The 23,155-nt window shown below is 47.3% G+C and overlaps 1 protein-coding gene across 1 annotated transcript in view; it reads left to right on the top strand.

The window, feature by feature from the left end:
• papss1 (3'-phosphoadenosine 5'-phosphosulfate synthase 1) overlaps positions 1–16,726 on the top strand; it is a 34,458-nt gene extending 17,732 nt beyond the window's left edge. The window contains exons 9-12 of the mRNA XM_066678949.1: positions 2,219–2,354; positions 2,519–2,787; positions 6,455–6,684; positions 14,809–16,726. Coding sequence (XP_066535046.1) covers positions 2,219–2,354; positions 2,519–2,787; positions 6,455–6,684; positions 14,809–14,947 — 774 coding nt within the window. The 3' untranslated portion in view covers positions 14,948–16,726. The remainder of the gene's footprint in view (positions 1–2,218; positions 2,355–2,518; positions 2,788–6,454; positions 6,685–14,808) is intronic.
• Positions 16,727–23,155: the final 6,429 nt, after the last annotated feature.

The following is a 23,155-nucleotide window of genomic DNA, read 5'->3' as shown; positions in this document are numbered from 1 at the left end:
GTGAGGAGTGTGGTGTGTTCTCCCTGTGTCTGCGTGGGTTTCCTCCGGGTGACTGTCTGTGAGGAGTGTGGTGTGTTCTCCCTGTGTCCGCGTGGGTTTCCTCCGGGTGCTCCGGATTCCTCCCACAGTCCAAAAACACACGTAGGTAGGTGGATTGGCGACTCAAAAGTGTCCGTTGGTGTGAGTGTGTGTGTTGCCCTGTGAAGGACTGGCGCCCCCTCCAGGGTGTATTCCCGCCTTGCGCCCAATGATTCCAGGTAGGCTCTGGACCCACCGCGACCCTGAACTGGATAAGGGTTACAGATAATGAATGAATGAATGAATGAATTCATGTGTCTTAGAAGAAGCATGAGGTGCATTCGGTCTCCATGGTTGTGTGGCTGCAGGAGAGGTAGCTAGTTGTTGCAGTTGGGAACGGCCCAAAATGGAGTACAAATTGGGTAAAAATTTGATTTATAATCCAGTGCTGTAATCGCCAACATGCTTTGCTCTTTTGGAGTGAAATAAACATGGCATTAAATATCAGTTTGGTCAGTTGTGGTTGAATCTGAACATTTGCTTCTACTGATACGATTCCAGTGTCATCAGGACAAATATTTGGATGTGTTTCTGTGTGGGCAGAGGAGGAATGTGCCCTTGTTTGGGCCAGAGCATTGACGTTCTTGCCGCTGGTGCGAATTCCCGGGCTGAAGTGTGTCAGTCAGCAGCAGCAGGGCTGGAAAACCTGGCTCCAATTGAACGCAGTAAATCCCCGTTTTCCTGTTTATTCACACTGTCCATGTGTACGTCTTCTTCTTGGTGGAAATGAAACTTGGCTGGACGTTTTCTTGAGTGGCGCTCTTGTATAGGGAGGAAGGCACATGGGTGATTGTGGACGTCTGGCTGTACGATGGCTGTATTTCTTTCTGTTCAGGTGCTTTGCAGCCAGAAGCAAGTCCGGAATCCAAGCAGCTTGTGCGTCCAGTTTGAATCCGACTCTGATCATTAATTATGTAATGCTACTGTCTGAGTATCCTGGCCAGAATGAATTCAGATTTATCCTCTGCTCTACAGATGCAATAACCCCAACCTACCCATAATCACCTTCCAGTTTCGGCTATTCTCCCCCTCTCTCTATCTTTCTTCCACTCTCTTTCAGTACTCTCCCTCTCTCTACTTTTCTCTTATAGTTTTTCTTTTTCTCTCCTTTCACTTGCCCTCTCTCCTCTTATTCTCTTGCTTTCTTTACTATTTATTTTCCTTTCCGTTTCTATCTTGCTTTAATGACCTCCTCTTCTGTCTCTCCCCCTTTCTCCTTCTCTCTATTTCACTTTCTGTCTTTCTCACACTACCTCATTCCGAGTCTGAAAGCCCCCGTGATTTTTGCCGTATTGGAGCGTTCAAGCTCGTAAAGTAAGCGGTGGGTGTGAAAGTGCTTTCTCGGCCCCAGTGGTCTTAAATCTAACACTGGGCTTTAAAACCGGTGTCCTTGTGCTCCCTCCTGTTAACACCGACCAGACTAACACTTCAAAGAGAGTCAGCCCAGGCTCGCCTTAGGATAAATGCTCCAAAAGTAGGCAAGGCTTCCAGCCTGAAGCCCGACTTTCTGTTTAGACAGATTATAATGTGATTTTGGGACGTAAGTAAATCACTCAAAGGCAGGTTGTGTTCCAGGTGCGGTCTCATGGAAGTTCAGACACATCACAGTGAGTAGAGAAGGTGCTAATGACTCCATCTTTATCTTACGACAGGGTTTCCCTACAGTTTGGGGTCAAAAATCCTCGAATATATAATATACATTTGTGTAATCGCAAGAATTTTGATCACGGTATCTGTTCTGGGACGTTTTCAGTTCATACACAAACTAGCAACCAGAAATAACCCTTGTGTAGCAGTTGATGTAGCAGTTACGTACGTGGCATTTGGAGTTTGCCCTCTATGTCATTTCCATTATGCACCACATACGTCCTTCATTTGAATGTGGCTTGTCCAAGTAACATTTAAAAAAGGTAGCAAACAAATGCAGTCTAGGTAGAGTGACATATGTAGAGTGAATATTTAAAGTAAATGATTAAATCATTTGTGAGTTCCTCCACTGAACTCATTTGTAAATCAAACTAATATGGCGTCATAACCCCTGCTTTAGGACCTCTTACTCTCAGCCTCCATGTCATCACCCTCCAGGTCTGTGCTTTCCATATTCTGATCAAATATTTTGTGTTTGTGCGTCCTGTTTCAGATGGTGATGGAGAGTGGTGATTGGCTGGTGGGTGGAGACATACAGGTGCTTGACCGAATCTACTGGAACGATGGTCTGGACTCTTACCGCCTCACGCCCACTGAGCTCAAGCAGAAATTCAAAGAGATGAACGCAGGTAACGCACAGGATTGGGGGTCTATTTAAATAGCATTATTAACCTTAAAGTTACTGAATCCAGAGGAAAGGTCTAATTCCATTGAACGGTAAACGTTATTTTTTTTGGTAGAAGATGCTGTATGTTAATTCAGGTAAACCTCTCTCACTTTCCCTCGTCCTCAGATGCTGTGTTTGCGTTCCAGTTGAGGAACCCAGTGCATAACGGTCATGCTCTGCTGATGCAGGACACTCAGAGGCGTTTGATTGAACGCGGTTACAGGAGGCCGGTTTTGCTGCTGCATCCTCTGGGTGGCTGGACAAAAGACGACGATGTGCCTCTGTGTTGGAGAATGAGGCAGCACGCTGCTGTGCTGGAGGAGGGTGTGCTGGACCCCAATTCAACCATCGTAGCTATCTTCCCCTCACCCATGATGTATGCTGGCCCCACTGAGGTAAACAGAGGGGAAGCTGGGATACTTTTAAAACTGTAGTTTTCAAGCAGTGCCTCATTCTGCGTGGGTTTCCTCCGGGTGACTGTCTGTGAGGAGTGTGGTGTGTTCTCCCTGTGTCTGCGTGGGTTTCCTCCGGGTGACTGTCTGTGAGGAGTGTGGTGTGTTCTCCCTGTGTCTGCGTGGGTTTCCTCCGGGTGACTGTCCGTGAGGAGTGTGGTGTGTTCTCCCTGTGTCTGCGTGGGTTTCCTCCGGGTGACTGTCTGTGAGGAGTGTGGTGTGTTCTCCCTGTGTCTGCGTGGGTTTCCTCCGGGTGACTGTCTGTGAGGAGTGTGGTGTGTTCTCCCTGTGTCTGCGTGGGTTTCCTCCGGGTGACTGTCTGTGAGGAGTGTGGTGTGTTCTCCCTGTGTCTGTGTGGGTTTCCTCCGGGTGACTGTCTGTGAGGAGTGTGGTGTGTTCTCCCTGTGTCTGCGTGGGTTTCCTCCGGGTGACTGTCTGTGAGGAGTGTGGTGTGTTCTCCCTGTGTCTGCGTGGGTTTCCTCCGGGTGACTGTCTGTGAGGAGTGTGGTGTGTTCTCCCTGTGTCTGTGTGGGTTTCCTCCGGGTGACTGTCTGTGAGGAGTGTGGTGTGTTCTCCCTGTGTCTGCGTGGGTTTCCTCCGGGTGACTGTTTGTGAGGAGTGTGGTGTGTTCTCCCTGTGTCTGCGTGGGTTTCCTCCGGGTGACTGTCCGTGAGGAGTGTGGTGTGTTCTCCCTGTGTCTGCGTGGGTTTCCTCCGGGTGACTGTCTGTGAGGAGTGTGGTGTGTTCTCCCTGTGTCTGCGTGGGTTTCCTCCGGGTGACTGTCTGTGAGGAGTGTGGTGTGTTCTCCCTGTGTCTGTGTGGGTTTCCTCCGGGGGCTCCGGTTTCCTCCCACAGTCCAAAAACAAACGTTGGTAGGTGGATTGGTGACTTAAAAAGTGTCCATAGGTGTAAGTGTGTGAGTGAATGTATGAGTGTGTGTGTTGCCCTGTGAAGGACTGGCGCCCCCTCCAGGGTGTGTTCCCGCCTTGCGCCCAATGATTCCAGGTAGGCTCTGGACCCACCGCGACCCTGAACTGGATAAGCGCTTACAGACAATGAATGAATAATAAATGTTTTCGATTTAATAAAAAAATATCACTGTTCATTTATTCTATAGTATTTTACCCTGAATATGTATGCTGATGTGGTAAGCTGTGTTGTTACTGCTGACAGTCTATAGCTAAGTTATAGGCCTGGATGATGAATAAAAGATGGTGTCGTTCCTGGACCTCAGGAAGCACATGGATCACTGCAGTCCTCCAGTGGATCCACATATGCAAAAGGAACAGCTGAACTTGAGGATTTCAGTCCAGATGTAACAGTTTGCTTTTACATTGCAGCCTGGTCTGTCGTCGAAATGTGGGCAGTTGGAACAAAGGTCATTTACATATCAGCCTTAAAGCGATCATATAAAATTGAATGATAGTGTGGTCCATAAAACCACACTCTTTAGAAGTGTACTTTAGGGAAAAAAATAACTGAAACACAATATGGTCATTTCCATGTCACTCATTTAATTATATCAGTCTTAAAGGAGTAGTAACAAAACGATTCTGGGTTGAGAGCTTGGAAAATGGTCATATTAAATTGAATTATGACTGTTTTCGGTTTATAAAACCACACAAACTTGGACTTCAGGGGAAAAAAGTGAAATACAAGGAAAATGTAAACAGGGCTCAATGTGGGAGCAGCCTTTTCAGCACATTGTGTTCTTTCTTGTGTAGCTTGTATGCTCTGCTGCTGTTCAGTGTCACTGCCTCAGCGCCTGAAACAGTCCTGAAGTGCAGAACCTCCGAGATGGGCCACATGAGTGAAGCTGCAGACAGCCGAGACAGACTCATCACGTACACACGCCTTGTAACTGACCGTTCGCGTTTGATTTATGCCTCAGTACACCGCCTCTAAACACAACCAGCCTCCCTCGAGCCGATCCCTCAGTGGCCCCTGAGTGCGATTCGTTCGGAGAGAGAAAGAAACCTAGCAGTGCTCCTCTGACACAAATTGTCGCTGATGGAATACACTCTATCTGTTTTGAAGTCCTCTGTCCTTTAATCATTTGGCTGGGGACATTAGTGCTTTATTGAGAGCAGACAGAGTTCTGGAGCTCTGCAGCTTGCCCGCAGGAAGCAGCTATTAGATTCAATGAGTTAGGAGGAGGAAATAAAGGACCTGTTCACTCTCACTTGCACATTTCACCCTCTGATGCAGGCCAGTACAGATCGCGTGTCTCTGTCCAAGTGCCTCCGCACACAGCCTGACTTTCAGAACGTGTTCTGGCCGTTTTCTTTTCTTAAGACTGTTCATTTTTCCAAGCTACTTGTCCACTTATCCTTTTTCATGCGTTCTCATATTAGGACTAATTGAGCATGTAACTAAGAAAGGAGGGTGATGGCTCCAAGGGCTGTACCTCTTGTCTTCATAAGTACCAGCCTCTATAAGAATCATGCATTCTTCTAGCCTAGATTAGATTCTCACCGCCTGCATACAGTATATGTTTCAGCCCCACTGATTTTCATTATTACATCATGGTAAACATACTAACTACAACAGAGAGAACCATTATTTCAGCTCAATATTCTTTCAGATGGGCGGCACGGTGGCGCAGCAGTTAGTGTCGCACTCACACAGCTCCAGGGACATGGAGGTTGTGGGTTCAAGTCCTGCTCCGGATGACTGTCTGTGAGGAGTGTTGTGTGTTCTCCCTGTGTCTGTGTGGGTTTCCTCCGGGTGACTGTCTGTGAGAAGTTTGGTGTGTTCTCCCTGTGTCTGCGTGTGTTTCTGTCCGCGGGTGACTGTCTGTGAGGAGTGTGCTGTGTTCTCCCTGTGTCTGCGTGGGTTTCCTCCGGGTGACTGTCTGAGGAGTGTGCTGTGTTCTCCCTGTGTCTGCGTGGGTTTCCTCCGGGTGACTGTCTGTGAGGAGTGTGGTGTGTTCTCTCTGTGTCTGCATGGATTTCCTCCGGGTGACTGTCTGTGAGGAGTGTGGTGTGTTCTCTCTGTGTCTGCATGGATTTCCTCCGGGTGACTGTCTGTGAGGAGTGTGGTGTGTTCTCTCTGTGTCTGCGTGGATTTCCTCCGGGTGACTGTCTGTGAGGAGTGTGGTGTGTTCTCTCTGTGTCTGCATGGATTTCCTCCGGGTGACTGTCTGTGAGGAGTGTGGTGCTTTCTTTATGTGTCTGCGTGGGTTTCCTCCGGGTGCTCCGGTTTCCTCCCACAGTCCAAAAACACACGTTGGTAGGTGTGAGTGTATGAGTGAGTGTGTGTTGCCCTGTGAAGGACTGGCGCCCCCTCCAGGGTGTATTCCCGCCTTGCGCCCAATGATTCCAGGTAGGCTCTGGACTCACCGCGACCCTGAACTGGATAAGCGCTTACAGATAATGGATGGATGTAAAAGAAAGACTGACGGATGATAATTGGCTGAGGTTTAAAGACAAGTTAAACGTACAGATTAAAAAGTGTTTAAAACTAGATTTCCATATGCCATATGAATCCAAATGGTACAAAAAACAATCTCATATTTTATGAATATTCCATATTTATAATAAATAGAGTATTCAAACTCTTACAAGTAATAATTACTCAGTTATAACACTCTCCATGTCCTGTTGTCCAGGTGCAGTGGCACTGCAGAGCTCGGATGGTTGCCGGTGCAAACTTCTACATCGTGGGCAGAGACCCGGCCGGCATGCCTCACCCTGACACGGGTAAAGACCTGTATGAGCCTAGTCACGGAGCTAAAGTCCTTACAATGGCCCCAGGACTCATCTCTCTGGAAATTGTACCCTTCAAAGTTGCGGCCTACAACAAAGTCAAGAAGGCCATGGACTTCTATGACCCCAAAAAGTAAGTCATTTGGTTTTGGTGTTCTGTTCAGATCCATTCTGTTGATATCCCTTCAGCCTAAAAAGCCAAGAGATGGTTTCCATCCTTGTGTTCTGGTTTCAGTCATTATCAGATGTTCATATTATGTGCTTCACAACTAAAAGCAATATGGAGGCCACGTCTCGAGCTTTAATTAAAGCGTATGGATCTACTGTGCATTTACTCAGTATCGATTTCACAAGAAGTTAGTCTTTTATTAGCAGTAGAGGGGCAGTGCCGCTGACGGCAGGGATCGGCCCAGTCTGTAAACATTTTATGTGTTTTCTCCAATATGCTAGAAAATCGATCATTCAGCGTCTCAAATGTAAGTTCCATGTGTGTACGGCTTCCTCTGTTGTTATCTTCGGAGAAACTTAAAGCCAAGAATAACAGGAACCGATCTGTTTTTCCGAGGATTTTACAAAGTTCTGCGGCTTTTCCCTGTACTTTGAAGTCCTCCAGAAATCACGGAGAGCTGCCGCTAATTACACGACTGCGTTTGAGTATTGCGGGCGATGACTAACAGAAATCTTGCCATGTTCCTGTAATTAATAGAGTTCTCCCCTATCGAATTAAGTGCCTTCTCACCCCGCAATCCAGAAAGCATACGGCCTGCAATCTATTCTGAATGACAAAGACCGTCCTCCTGCAGGCTCCATGCATGAACCTAGAGAGAAAGCAGTTTGCCAGCGGTTCTCTGAAGGGCAGAAAGAAGAACCAAGTGTGCTGAAAGCTGTCTTTGCCCTTAATTAGCTTGATTTCACGGAGACTCGACTGCAAGAAATTAAGCCCAGCTCCAACTGTCCCAACTGCATCCCCGCTGGAAGCACAACAGTCACTTGCCTCAGTCGACTGAAGCTTTCCGTCTCCTGTATGGAGTCTTTGATGCTCGTCCTGCACTGCTCTGGAATTCAGGGTCATCTTTCTCAGATGGAGATCTCCCAGCAGACCACCAGAAGTTGTTGTCCATGCAAGGCTAGAGTAAATACATGTTTCAAACATTTCAGTCCATTGCAAATAGGTTTTTATTTGAAGTTCTGGGATGGAAAATTGACTGCACTGTAAAAGTATGCGCTTGTTTGGTGAGTTTGGAAAGAAATAAGTGGTAAACAATCTTAGTGAGGCCTGTGGATTAGCCTGGTGTTGGATGCCTATAGCCTGATTCAGATGGGAATAAATATAACTCCATATTTTTGACACCAGAACAACTCCTTTTATCTCTATTTTTAGGATTTGATTTTTTTAATCACATATTCATGAAAAACGAACCAGTCGAAGCTTGATCACTTTCTCCCCTAAAGTTCCTGCTTTGCCAGAAACGAAGTTTTGGAATACGTCCACAACCGTATGACCATGTGTGTTGCAGACTCACTCTTACTCTTGTCTTTACTGTGTGAAGGCAGGAGTTTAATCACTGAGCCAAATCTAATCTTACATCCCAAATAAAACCAGTTCCATTTGTCCCATGATGTATAACTCCTGCCTTGTTTTGCAAGGTGATGACAAACATTCATTCATTCATTATCTGTAACCGCTTGTCCAGTTCAGGGTTGCGGTGGGTCCAGAGCCTACCTGGAGTCATTGGGCACAAGGCGGGAATACACCCTGGGGGGGGCGCCAGTCCTTCACAGGGCAACACAGACACACACACATTCACTCACACACTCACACCTACGGACACTTTTGAGTCGCCAATCCACCTACCAACGTGTGTTTTTGGACCGTGGGAGGAAACTGGAGCACCCGGAGGAAACCCACGCAGACACAGGGAGAACACACCACATTCCTCACAGACAGTCACCCGGAGGAAACCCACGCGGACACAGGGAGAACACACCACATTCCTCACAGACAGTCACCCGGAGGAAACCCACGCGGACACAGGGAGAACACACCACATTCCTCACAGACAGTCACCCGGAGGAAACCCACGCGGACACAGGGAGAACACACCACATTCCTCACAGACAGTCACCCGGAGGAAACCCACGCGGACACAGGGAGAACACACCACACTCCTCATAGACAGTCACCCGGAGGAAGCCCACGCGGACACAGGGAGAACACACCACACTCCTCACAGACAGTCACCCGGAGGAAACCCACGCGGACACAGGGAGAACACACCACACTCCTCACAGACAGTCACCCGGAGGAAACCCACACGGACACAGGGAGAACACACCACACTCCTCACAGACAGTCACCCGGAGGAAACCCACACGGACACAGGGAGAACACAGCACACTCCTCACAGACAGTCACCCGGAGGAAACCCACGCAGACACAGAGAGAACACACCACACTCCTCACAGACAGTCACCCAGAGGAAACCCACTCAGACACAGAGAGAACACACCACACTCCTCACAGACAGTCACCCGGAGGAAACCCACGCGGACACAGGGAGAACACACCACACTCCTCACAGACAGTCACCCGGAGGAAACCCACACAGACACAGGGAGAACACACCACACTCCTCACAGACAGTCACCCGGAGGAAACCCACAAAGACACAGGGAGAACACAGCACACTCCTCACAGACAGTCACCCGGAGGAAACCCACGCAGACACAGAGAGAACACACCACACTCCTCACAGACAGTCACCCAGAGGAAACCCACTCAGACACAGAGAGAACACACCACACTCCTCACAGACAGTCACCCGGAGGAAACCCACGCGGACACGGAGAACACACCACACTCCTCACAGACAGTCACCCGGAGGAAACCCACACAGACACAGGGAGAACACACCACACTCCTCACAGACAGTCACCCGGAGGAAACCCACAAAGACACAGGGAGAACACAGCACACTCCTCACAGACAGTCACCCGGAGGAAACCCACGCAGACACAGAGAGAACACACCACACTCCTCACAGACAGTCACCCGGAGGAAACCCACGCGGACACAGGGAGAACACACCACATTCCTCACAGACAGTCACCCGGAGGAAACCCACGCGGACACAGGGAGAACACACCACACTCCTCACAGACAGTCACCCGGAGGAAGCCCACGCGGACACAGGGAGAACACACCACACTCCTCACAGACAGTCACCCGGAGGAAACCCACGCGGACACAGGGAGAACACACCACACTCCTCACAGACAGTCACCCGGAGGAAACCCACACGGACACAGGGAGAACACACCACACTCCTCACAGACAGTCACCCGGAGGAAACCCACACGGACACAGGGAGAACACAGCACACTCCTCACAGACAGTCACCCGGAGGAAACCCACGCAGACACAGAGAGAACACACCACACTCCTCACAGACAGTCACCCAGAGGAAACCCACTCAGACACAGAGAGAACACACCACACTCCTCACAGACAGTCACCCGGAGGAAACCCACGCGGACACAGGGAGAACACAGCACACTCCTCACAGACAGTCACCCGGAGGAAACCCACACAGACACAGGGAGAACACACCACACTCCTCACAGACAGTCACCTGGAGGAAACCCACAAAGACACAGGGAGAACACAGCACACTCCTCACAGACAGTCACCCGGAGGAAACCCACGCAGACACAGAGAGAACACACCACACTCCTCACAGACAGTCACCCAGAGGAAACCCACTCAGACACAGAGAGAACACACCACACTCCTCACAGACAGTCACCCGGAGGAAACCCACGCGGACACAGGGAGAACACACCACACTCCTCACAGACAGTCACCCGGAGGAAACCCACACAGACACAGGGAGAACACACCACACTCCTCACAGACAGTCACCCGGAGGAAACCCACAAAGACACAGGGAGAACACAGCACACTCCTCACAGACAGTCACCCGGAGGAAACCCACGCAGACACAGAGAGAACACACCACACTCCTCACAGACAGTCACCCAGAGGAAACCCACGCAGACACAGAGAGAACACACCACACTCCTCACAGACAGTCACCCAGAGGAAACCCACGCAGACACAGAGAGAACACACCACACTCCTCACAGACAGTCACCCGGAGGAAACCCACACAGACACAGGGAGAACACACCACATTCCTCACAGACAGTCACCCGGAGGAAACCCACGCGGACACAGGGAGAACACACCACACTCCTCACAGACAGTCACCCGGAGGAAGCCCACGCGGACACAGGGAGAACACACCACACTCCTCACAGACAGTCACCCAGAGGAAACCCACGCAGACACAAGGAGAACACACCACACTCCTCACAGACAGTCACCCGGAGGAAACCCACGCGGACACAGGGAGAACACACCACACTCCTCACAGACAGTCACCCGGAGGAAACCCACACAGACACAGGGAGAACACACCACACTCCTCACAGACAGTCACCCGGAGGAAACCCACACAGACACAGGGAGAACACAGCACACTCCTCACAGACAGTCACCCGGAGGAAACCCACGCAGACACAGAGAGAACACACCACACTCCTCACAGACAGTCACCCAGAGGAAACCCACGCAGACACAGAGAGAACACACCACACTCCTCACAGACAGTCACCCGGAGAAAACCCACGCGGACACAGGGAGAACACACCACACTCCTCACAGACAGTCACCCGGAGGAAACCCACACAGACACAGGGAGAACACAGCACACTCCTCACAGACAGTCACCCGGAGGAAACCCACGCAGACACAGAGAGAACACACCACACTCCTCACAGACAGTCACCCAGAGGAAACCCACGCAGACACAGAGAGAACACACCACACTCCTCACAGACAGTCACCCGGAGGAAACCCACACAGACACAGGGAGAACACACCACACTCCTCACAGACAGTCACCCGGAGGAAACCCACGCAGACACAGAGAGAACACACCACACTCCTCACAGACGGTCACCCGGAGGAAACCCACGCAGACACAGAGAGAACACTGATGACAAACAATCTTTATATTTTAAGTAAAGATCTCTTGGCCCAATCTCTTACCTGAAATCATGTGATTGTCCAAATCAGGATCTAGTACTACTACATTTTCCAATTTGGGACAGATATTGAGTGAGAGGCAGATGGTTTTCTTTGTTGTCCACTCAAAATCATTTATCTCCAAAAATAGTAACTGTACAGGAGACGGAAAAAAACCTTCTTAACGTTCAATGGAAGACAATGTCAGATGATTATATTCCAGGTCACTTTAGAGCATTCATAGTGGCCCAATTAATCATGAAATGTTCACACAACGTTAAGTGCTCAACTGATGTAGTAAACTAAAAGCTCTGTCAGATCCTGGAAACTTTGGCGGTCTCCTTCCCTCCATCTACCTTGTTCCTTCTTTCTTGCTTCCTCTATCCTGTAGCGAGTGAGTGACTGGGGAGGGGAGCACGAGACTAGCACCCCATCTGAATTTCAAAGGACTTGACTTGGCGCCTTTGCAGATTTATGGCTTTCCGTCTGCTCCTGGAGCAGGCGTGGGTTGGCCAAAGCTGAGGCCAGTGTGGATGCTAAGCCTAATTACCAGCGATCTCTCTTAAAGTCTCCCTACAATGTGTAACGGCTCAATTCAGCCCAAGCTGTTTCTCATTTGACTACATATTCGCGGCATTAATGCTCATCACTTCCTTCCTCCCATGATTAATTCTGAGTTGCCTGATGCTTCATTATTATTATTATTATTTGTCCAGTCCAGTAACTTCTAGTAACTCACCACGAATAATGCACCATGCAGCTGTTGCTACATTTAAGTTCCGTGTAGTGGATGTTACCACCTTTTCACAATGAAAATCGGCGAAACATGTAGTCGTTTATGAGTTTTACGAAATTCTGACCTGCAATCACATGTAAAACTCTGTAGATCACCCATGACTAATGCATGGTTCCTCCTTATTGGTTACAGACTATGTTTAAGACTACAGACAACACTTAAAGGTGCAGAGAGTGGTCTCCTCTGACTCCATCCATTTCTATTAAGCAGATCCCGGAGTGTTAAGAACCTTTTTATTATTCAGAATATGATCACAATAGAAATGAATAGGTTGCAGTGTGGGTACGGAAGCCATTGGAGGGCCCAGAACATACAGATAGATACAGCCTTGTGTTGTGATTGTTTTCTTCTGCTCGGAGGCTGGAAAAATGTTTGAGCTTTTTCATTGTGCACAACTACAAACCCATAAGAAATGCTTTGGCTGTGTGGACAAACCACATTGCTTTAGAGCTGCAGCGGAAAGAAACCACATTGCACAAATGTGATTATGGCAGGGAAAGTGCACTGAACCTTTAGTGAAGACATGCGCAGCGCTGAGGGGATTTATTTTCTTAGAGTCTTTGTCTAAATCGAGGAGTATAATCTCTTATGAACGTCTCCTTAGCTTGAATAGTTTAGAGGGGGGTGCCGTTAGGGGTAGTGTCTGTATGCATTCGGCTGATTATCGTTTAGATTGTTAATTAGTCACGTTTATCAGAGGTTTAAGAATCTGATTATTTTTTTAATGCTGATTGTTTAAAAGGAGAAGGTGCAGAGGAGAGATTGAGTTTAATGGAGGAAGTCTGAAGTTTATATTTCTTCTCCATCTGCACTTTTTCTTGTTCCTCTTAAACCAACTTTACCACACTTCTGCCTTTTACTTTCTCAAAACTGTGGGGATTTATGTTCAAAAATGTATTGCAAAATTTTATTGTTATTTTGTTGATATAGATTTTATTTTCATAATGTTGCAGGAGGAAAAGCAGTAGTTGCAGTCGGGTTCGTGCAGTAAAGCCACAGCTAAGGGGATGCTGCCCATGTTTCTTAAGATATATGGAGCAATGTTTGGAATTTGGACACTCCATTTAGTCATTCATTCATTATCTGTAGCCGCTTATCCAGTTCAGGGTCACGGTGGGTCCAGAGCCTACCTGGAATCATTGGGCGCAAGGCGGTAATACACCCTGGAGCGTGTGTTTTTGGACTGTGGGAGGAAACCGGAGCACCCGGAGGAAACCCACGCTGACACAGGGAGAACACACCACACTCCTCACAGACAGTCACCTGGAGGAAACCCACGCTGACACAGAGAGAACACACCACACTCCTCACAGTCAGTCACCTGGAGGAAACCCACGCTGACACAGAGAGAACACACCACACTCCTCACAGACAGTCACCTGGAGGAAACCCACGCAGACACAGGGAGAACACACCACACTCCTCACAGACAGTCACCCGGAGGAAACCCACGCAGACACAGAGAGAACACACCACACTCCTCACAGTCAGTCACCTGGAGGAAACCCACGCTGACACAGAGAGAACACACCACACTCCTCACAGACAGTCACCTGGAGGAAACCCACGCAGACACAGGGAGAACACACCACACTCCTCACAGACAGTCACCCGGAGGAAACCCACGCAGACACAGGGAGAACACACCACACTCCTCACAGACAGTCACCCGGAGGAAACCCACGCAGACACAGGGAGAACACACCACACTCCTCGCAGTCAGTCACCTGGAGGAAACCCACGCTGACACAAAGAGAACACACCACACTCCTTACAGACAGTCACCCGGAGGAAACCCACGCAGACACAGGGAGAACACACCACACTCCTCACAGACAGTCACCCGGAGGAAACCCACGCAGACACAGGGAGAACACACCACACTCCTCACAGACAGTCACCCGGAGGAAACCCACGCAGACACGGGGAGAACACACCACACTCCTCATAGACAGTCACCCGGAGGAAACCCACGCTGACACAGGGAGAACACACCACACTCCTCACAGACAGTCACCCGGAGGAAACCCACGCTGACACAGGGAGAACACACCACACTCCTCACAGACAGTCACCCGGAGGAAACCCACGCAGACACGGGAAGAACACACCCCATTTATTTATTTTTTAATATTTTATCACAAGTACAAGTAAATGAACACATTCTTGCATGTCACCAGACAATGCCACCAGACCCCGCTACAAGGGCCCGGTCCTGAACTTGTCATTTTCCTCACTGTTCATGATTTTTCGTGTCTGCTCTCGGGCAAAACCCAGCTGCAGTAAAGCACAGGCAGTAATCCCACAGTTCCGCTGTTGCATCATAGTGGCCCACTGTGTTCTGACTCACTCTCCGCTCTTGTGTCCTGCAGCCACGAGGACTACGACTTCATCTCAGGCACCCGCATGAGGAGGATGGCCAGAGAGGGACAGAACCCACCAGAGGGCTTCATGGCCCCCAAAGCCTGGACAGTGCTGAAGGAATACTACAAGTCTTTGGAGAAGGCGTAAGGCATTTCCCTTGACAGAAGGGAGCAAGTTTTAGTTCAGTTCAGTTAAAAATGGGAAGAAATTCAAATGGTCAACAAAGGGACCACCTCCAAAAGAAAACTCGTCTTGTGCGAAATGTTTTGCTGCAGACTGTGTATGGAATTGATTCTTGTTACAACACACACACACACACTTCTGGTTCATCAAATTACTGTGTGGTTTTACTGTTTTGGGTCTTACAAGGCTGTTTTTATGTGTTTTACTTATTAACTTATTAACTCCTAATCCGATCAGGTTTTAAAAGAGATGGTAAATGACTGAATGTGGTGGTTCTCCTGCACATGTCAGTGTTTTTCCCCATTCATTCGGCTCATCTGTGATTTGAAAACCACTGGTGTAGTGCAAAGAAACTTGCCAAAGAAAAATCCAGATCTGAATCATCTTGAGCTGTTAAACAGTCAAGTGTTTTATTATTTAAAGTGTACATTCTACATCATTAAGGTCCCTAATTTTCACAAGAACTGTGACTAAACGGTTGCTACTGTAAAGAAGTTACATATTTTTAAAACTGTCTTTGATTTTAACAAACGCTTCGGGCGAATCTTTCGAAGTGATGGATACGGTACGTCCGACCATAAATTTAACCTTGAAACAGGTCCAGTTTGCCTTAATGATTAGAACCTTTGGTCTGAAAAAAGGCTGGATGGACTGACTGGGTCAGAAGAAGGATCTGAACTTGAAAACATCTGGCTCCTTGATTCCTTGCTTTGGGTTATTCGTCATATGACCTCAGCTGAAAAACACGGCCTGTGGCTTGTTCCTCCGTTCTGTAGCTGTATGTTCTTTGGTGATAAATGTCCACTGTACATGTTGGAAGCACCTAGCTTTCTTTTTTTTTGTTACTCTTACGCGGTCACGCAAGCTTTTGTGTTGAAATGTCTTTTATGAAATGAATTCAAACCTTGTGGCATCAATCAATCGGAGGTGGGTTTTTTATTATTATTATTATTATTATTATTCCCCAGAGGGGGTTAGTAATTAAATACATTACTCAATTACTGATTCAGTTACTGATTCTTTTTCCTGTGTTTACATTCACTTTGTTACCATAGCGACAGCATCCAGCTGCTCTGTGATTGGTCAACAACTCTCACTTCTAAGGTTTCTCATTTGATGTTGGATCAGAAGGATCCTAAAACAGAAGAACCCTTCAGTTCCTATTCTGACAGATTTAAGACGTTCTAGAGGTAACTCAATACTTGAAGGGGACATATTTATTCTACACCTTTTCCACAAGGGAACACCACAGCTCTGGGTCTGGGACAGGACATGCCTCAGTCAAAATACCACAAGGATCTAAAAACACAGCGTTTCAATAATGAGAATGAGGTAGAGATGAGCTCAGTGCAGGCACTGAGGTGATCTGAGACTGAGGTGTTGTGGGTGTTTTTGTTTAACCTCGTCTTTGCGCTTTCACTTAAACACGGGTCCAGCGCTGTGATTGGACACCCTCAGAGATTCTGAACTCTCTGCATATATATATATGTCCCCTTTAAGTAGTGTGTTGCACTACGCTACTTAAGAAACTGTTGGTATTTCTTTTCTGTTTTGGTCGATTTGAACCTGTGTGACTTGATTATTTTTATCATTTAAGCCTTTATTTAGATTTTTTAGTGTTGTTATTTTTCATGTTTAGCCTCTGCATCGTCTGTTTGAATTAACCACTGATTTCTAACCTCTGAGTTCATCTGTCTTACATTTACAGTTTTGTTTGTTATTACAGTGTCTTCAATAAACCATTCCCACCCATCAGGTCAGATATTTTGTCTCTTAAAAATAAAAATAAAAGTTTCCATCCATCCATTATCTATAAGCGCTTATCTAGTTCAGGGTCGCGGTGGGTCCAGAGCCTACCTGGAATCATTGGGCGCAAGGCGAGAATACACCCTGGAGGGGGCGCCAGTCCTTCACAGGGCAACACACACACATACGGACACTTTTGAGTCGCCAGTCCACCTACCAACGTGTGTTTTTGGACTGTGGGAGGAAACCGGAGCACCTGGAGGAAACCCACGCAGACACAGGGAGAACACACCACATTCCTCACACACAGTCAACCAGCAGAAACCCACGCAGACACAGAGAGAACACACCACACTCCTCACACACAGTCACCCGGAGGAAACCCCTGCAGACACAGAGAGAACACACCACACTCCTCACACACAGTCACCCGGAGGAAACCCACGCAGACACAGGGAGAACACACCACACTCCTCACAGACAGTCACCCGGAGCAGGAATCGAACCCACAACCTCCAGGTCCCTGGAGCTGTGTGACACTACCTGCTGCGCCACCGTGCCGCCATAAATTTCCATCCACATAAACTATATTCCCAAAAGAAATGGTGGACCCTTCTTGTAATATATGACATTCACTGCCAGCTACATGTGATCAGATATGCACTCCCGGCTTGTACCATCACCATTAAACAAAGCACATGCCATAATCGGGGAACATTTCTGATAGCTGTTGATGGAATTCAGCCATGAGAACGTTACTGATGCTGCATGTTTACTTCTGGATCACAGTCACAGCTCCATCCCAAAGGTGATTCTAAATCACTATCGAATTTTCCATAGATGTGCATAATGTGTTGTAGCATTATTAGTCAGAGCAATATTAACTTCCTACACACACATGCGCACAGAGACACACACACACACACACACACACACACAGCTGGTGCCCAGATGCAGTGGGGGTCTTGTGAAAATGGAAGACTGAGGGATCTTTCCGTGCCCTTTCACCACTCACTCTCCATCTCCTTTCAGTCTCTCGCTGGAATGGAACGGCCAGAGTCTTTGTGTTTTTTTAACTCTCTAATGGTAATCAAGCGCAGTTTGAAGGTAGCTCTTTAAACAGAGGCCAGCCACAGTTTGAAAAATGAACGAACAGTGAGGTGGAAGGTTGCATTTCCTACAGACCACTGTAAAGAAAATTGAATCAGGGCAGAAGCAAAATTTCTTGTTGCCATATGAGACATTTCTTAAAAGCCACTGGCTTTTTCTTCCCATACGTTGTGGAAGCCTGGATCTTGAGATTCTGTTACAGATCGTCTGACTACAAACGTTTGACCGCTGTATTTTTGCTGCTTTCTTCTGCACAAATGTCACTCAGGAGCAAACTAGCTTCTGAAAATGCAAAATGTCCTTATCTTAAATATTAAACCATTAAACGAAGCGGAAGCGGCGATGGCGGTGTTTCCTGATCTGATAGAGATTTATTATTGATGGTGTTTTTAAAGGTGAATGGGATCTTAAATTGCTGTGTCAATATTAGCTCTGTGGAAGCTAAACGCTACATACACAATGCTGCGAGGGCCCTGTAGCCCAGGTCTTTATAGTCAGTTGAGATATTAAAATTCAGATAATTGCTTGCAGAACACACACTTGTCTATGTTGCTGTCCCGGAGGGAAATGTGATGACTGGGTGAGCGAGTGACGCCCTGTGGCCTGTCCAGGGTGTTCCTGCCTTGAGCCCAGTGATTCTGCTAGGCTCTGGACCCACCTCAGTTACAGAAAGTGAATGAAAACTGAGAGAGATCTTCTTGCTGAATGAGTAAAGGTTGAGTTCCTGCCTTTAGATCAGTTGCAGATAAATATGAGTGCTATTACATCAGCCAATCTGAGCCCAGCATGGAAGACTTACCAGACTCCTGGGCTCTTTTCTCAGGAGAAATATCTGAGCAGAGAGGACTTCGGCCTTTCCATCTGATCTCATCGTTGACCAGAAGAAACTGCAGAGACATAAGAGATCTCTTCTTTAACTGTTCTTCACTATGAGCTGAACTGTCATCTCTACGTAAGGTCTGTCACCACGTCCAGGTCTCGCGGCCGGTACGTGTTCCATATCCCACTCGTGACACGCCGAATGACCTCATCTGCCTCTGCGATAGGACGAGTTTCTGAAGGAGCCTGACCTCCATCTGCTCTTAGCTCCTTTTCCACCATATGGTTTTACTTCCATTCAAAGCCATCCATTAAAGAGCAGCTCTCGTCTGTAAAAGGACGATAGCGCAGCATCCATCAGTTTCTACGCTGAGCATCAAAGCCGAGGCCCGGTGTTGTGTCTTGAGGAAAGACAGAGGGTCCTGTCATCCACTGTCAGTGTGGTCGGTGGGCCCATGCTCAGCTAGGTCTGAAGGATGAGTGACAGGGGCAATATGAAAAGGGTTACGGTAGAAACAGTGTTAAGAGATCAAATATCTTGGCTAACCAAATATTTTTATAAATAAAATGTAATCTATATTCTGAACTTAACAGTAAGTTTTAATCTGCCACTTTCCGAGGTGTTGTGTATCATAGAGAGAGAAGCGGGGGGAGGGGTGCGGGGGGCAGCACCTCTGTGCAGAGGGGCTCAATATAAAGAGATCACATGGATGGAAAGGTATCATACATCAAATGCTGCTGCTCACATCAAAGAGACGCAGCTGTTTCACCATGTGCCTGCGACCCAGAGATGTGCAATTCCATGCTTTTTAGCGAGTGGAGAGGTGGGGGAGCTGACAGTCATCCTCCTCCAGGGCCCTTAAACCCTCCCTGACTCTGTGTTTTCCCACAGAGCATGACAGCACTGGGGCAATGTCCTGGCCTGCTGCCACCTACCTAGATGATTCAAGGCCTGGTTATGGACTGGTGCCAGCCCAGAGCCGGAGGGTGGGTATGTACCACCTGCTGAGTTCAGTCCTGAATCTGACCTTGGGTTACATTGGGGTAACTCACGGCCATTTTGGTTTCAGTGCCATTGGTTTATTATTGGTGGTGTTTGACAGGTCCGGAGCCTATTGTAGTTTGTATCAATGTTCTTTGCCTAATGTTCGATAAGGCCAACTCTTTAGGCACCCATTTGCTGTAGTATTTTTCTCTGTTTCTTTGGATGGTTAACACTCCATCTTGGAACATTGCTGGGAGAATATGATGGTATTCAGCCACATAAACATTAGTCAGGTCAGGTACTGATTAGTTCTGGAAGGGAGCAGTTATCCCCAGAGAGAGTGTCAGGCACTGCACGGTTAAAGAGAAGAAGAGAAGGAGCAGAAGAAGATGATGGTGAGGGAGAAGGAGTTTGGGCGTGACGTTACCTAACTCCAATAAAATTGTCTGTGATTCAACTTGAGTGAAGAAAAAGAAGAAAGTATAAAAAGGAAGGAGAAAAAGAAAATGACAAAAGGAAAGGAAGGAGGAGGAGAAGAAGAATTGGAAGAAAATGAAAGAAAGATAAAAAAGTGGAAGAAGATGAAAAGGAAAGAAAGAAGAGGAAGGAGAAGAAGAAAAAAGACAAAAAGGAAAGGAAGGAGAAGAAGAAACATTGGAAGAAGATGAAAATGAAAGAAAGAAGCAGAAGAAGAAAAGACAAAAAGGAAAGAATGAAGAAGACTAAAGTGAAAGTAAGAAGAAGAAAAAGATGTGGAAGAAATAGAAGAGGAAGAGAGAAGATGAAAAGGAAAGATGTGACAGAAGAAGGAGGGGAAGAAGATGAAAATGAAAGAAAGAAGAAGTGGAAGAAGATGCAAAGGAAATAAAGAAGAAGGTGAAGAAGAAAAGACAAAAAGGAGAGAAGTGGAAGAAAAAGAAGAAAGATGAAGAAAGAGGGCAAAAAGGAAGGAAGAAGAAGTGGAAGAAATAGAAGAGGACGAAAAAAGATGAAAATGAAAAGAAGGAGGGAAAGAAGATGAAAAGGTAGAAAAGTGGAAGTAGATGAAAATGAAAGGAAGAAGAAGGTGAAGAAGAAAAGACAAAAAGGAGAGGAAGAAGAAGTGGAAGAAAAAGAAGAAAGAAGACAAAAAGGAAAGGAAGAAGAAGAAAAAGAAGAAGGGACACTACATTAATCCACTTGGGGAAACTGAGCCTAAATACTGCCATGTGTTGCAGTGAAAACACACACACACACACACACACACACAGACATAAACACACAGCAATTTTTACTCCTGAAGCGACAGGCAGCCAGCCACAGTGCCCAAGGAGCAATTAGACGTTAGGCGTCTTGCTCAAGGGTCCTGCAGGGAAGATCTTGAGGGTGTCGTTCCTTCGCTCCCCTCCCCCGTTTCCACCTGCTGATCCTGAGGATCAAACTGTCCACTTTCCTGTTCCAGGCCCACTTCCGCAACCCGAAGGCCACAACAGGTTTGTTTCCCTGATTTCTGACTGCCACACACTAACCTCTGGCTGTATATAGTCACAGAAACTCTAGTGCTGAAGTAAACCTGGTGTTGATGTTATTTCTGACTGCCCCAGGCTCTACTTTTAATAAGCTGCTGCGTGCAGAGTGTAGTATTTCCAGGAGGTAAACTCCAGCACAGAGCCCTGGCTGAGTGAAAGACCCTGAGGCAAACGTAGGCCACGGGATGGAGTGACGAACGCAGCTGACGCTATCAGCCAATTTACAGAGTGTCACTCGTGAGAGTGGATCAGCAGGTGATGGTAGTACGCTAACAGATCACCATATTCAAATACAGTGGCCAGTGAGGACGTCAGGCACTACTTTAATCTGTTGATCCCGGATAAAAGAAAACAGCGATGCAATCTGCGGGCCGGCGGAGATCAACAACAAGCTCAAATCTCAGAGTTTATTTGCACTCTGCAGCCGTCACAGACCACCCTCCAGGAGAGTCTCCTGGGATAAACACATGGATGCACACAAGCTGACCACGCTGGCCAATGTGTGTAAACAGAACTGGTGGCAATGCGATCGCAGGCTGTTAGTAAGCATGCTCTTGGCAGCCCGGGCTGTTTATATAGTGGAGAAACCAAAGGATATATTCACTAACCGAGGCGTCTTTGGGTATTATTACCTATTAAGTGGATATAATGAGTCAATCGGCGCTGAAGCCCAAAGCCCTGCATTAAAAGCTTTTATTGGGTTCTGGGTTTGCCAGCGAATGTAACCCTCCTAATCTGGCTTTACAAGCCTCCCACTGCTGGAGTGAATGTGAGAAATGGAGATTCCAGGGATCTCCCGCATGTGTAAGGGTTTAAAATGTGCCTTGTGTTCACCAAAGCTTCAGAAAATAGGGTTTCCACTGCAAAGGGGTACTGTTCCCTTTTTCATGACTGCTATATATTTATAGTGTGCAAGCTGATCTGACTTTGTAGGAAAGTAAAAAAATGGCCTGTTATTTATAAATGATTTGCTAGAAAGAAAGAAAAAAGGTCTGGCTCTGGGTCGGCTCCTAAATCACCGTGCGCCTACTAATATTAAAAATAGAGAAGCTGCATGAGTTCTGTTAGAAGTTACACATTTGGAATATTGAGTTCTTGGTGAGAAGTTCACCTACTAAGCATTTTTAAAGAAATAGAACACACTGGAGATCTATGATCTTCATTCAGTTCAGGATAGTGGAAGGTCTGGAGCCTACAGGGGATCACCTGGTGTAGGAAGATCACCCATCACCTACTCGCTCAGTCTCTTTCACACCTACCTACACACAGTACCCAGAGGAAACCCATGCAGACACAGGGAGAACACATTAAAAAGAGCTCGTCACCTGTGGTGGGGTTTGAACCAACAACCCCAGGACCCTGGACACTACCACGCTGCCCTCAGGTCGCTACGCTATCCAGTATGAATCATCCAACCTCAGCACCTGACATCACTAATAGCGTTTTTTTCCGCTACATGGTGCCTACACTACTCCACTCCACTCTCGGTTTCTTTGCATTTGATACCTGCCACCTGGAAATGAGTGTTTTTTAGAACCTGCTTGCTTGTGGTTTCAACTGGAAACTTGCAGAGTGCTGATTGGCCAGAGAGACATGTCCATCTTATCTAAACATCCAGCACCATCTGTAAACATCTGGGTCTTTAAAAGATGTTCAAATGCTCCAAATCCAGTGAGAGTTAGATAGTGCAACAAGGGATCTGTCTGAACTGACATGTGGAGCTTATATAATAACAACGACAGTACACTAATAAACAACATATAAAGTTACAGCCACCACTGTTGTCCTTTCCAAAGCCCACGGCTTCTGTTAGAGACGTGTTCTGAGTCATCACCAGCTTCTTTTTTTATGGTGAGCCATTGTAGTGGAAAACAAACCAGGTACCGAGTCCTAAAAACCGAGTAGAGCAGAGCAGAGTCGAGTAGTGCAGGTATCACGCAGTGGAAAATGCTCTTCTGAATGCTCCTTGGAAGGAATCTATGGTAAAGATGATCCATTCCCCTT

This window comes from Hoplias malabaricus, chromosome 8, assembly GCF_029633855.1.
Source record: "Hoplias malabaricus isolate fHopMal1 chromosome 8, fHopMal1.hap1, whole genome shotgun sequence".
Lineage (NCBI taxonomy): Eukaryota > Metazoa > Chordata > Actinopteri > Characiformes > Erythrinidae > Hoplias > Hoplias malabaricus.
Note: the sequence above shows the minus strand (reverse complement) of the source record. Positions and strands in the feature narration are given on the sequence as shown.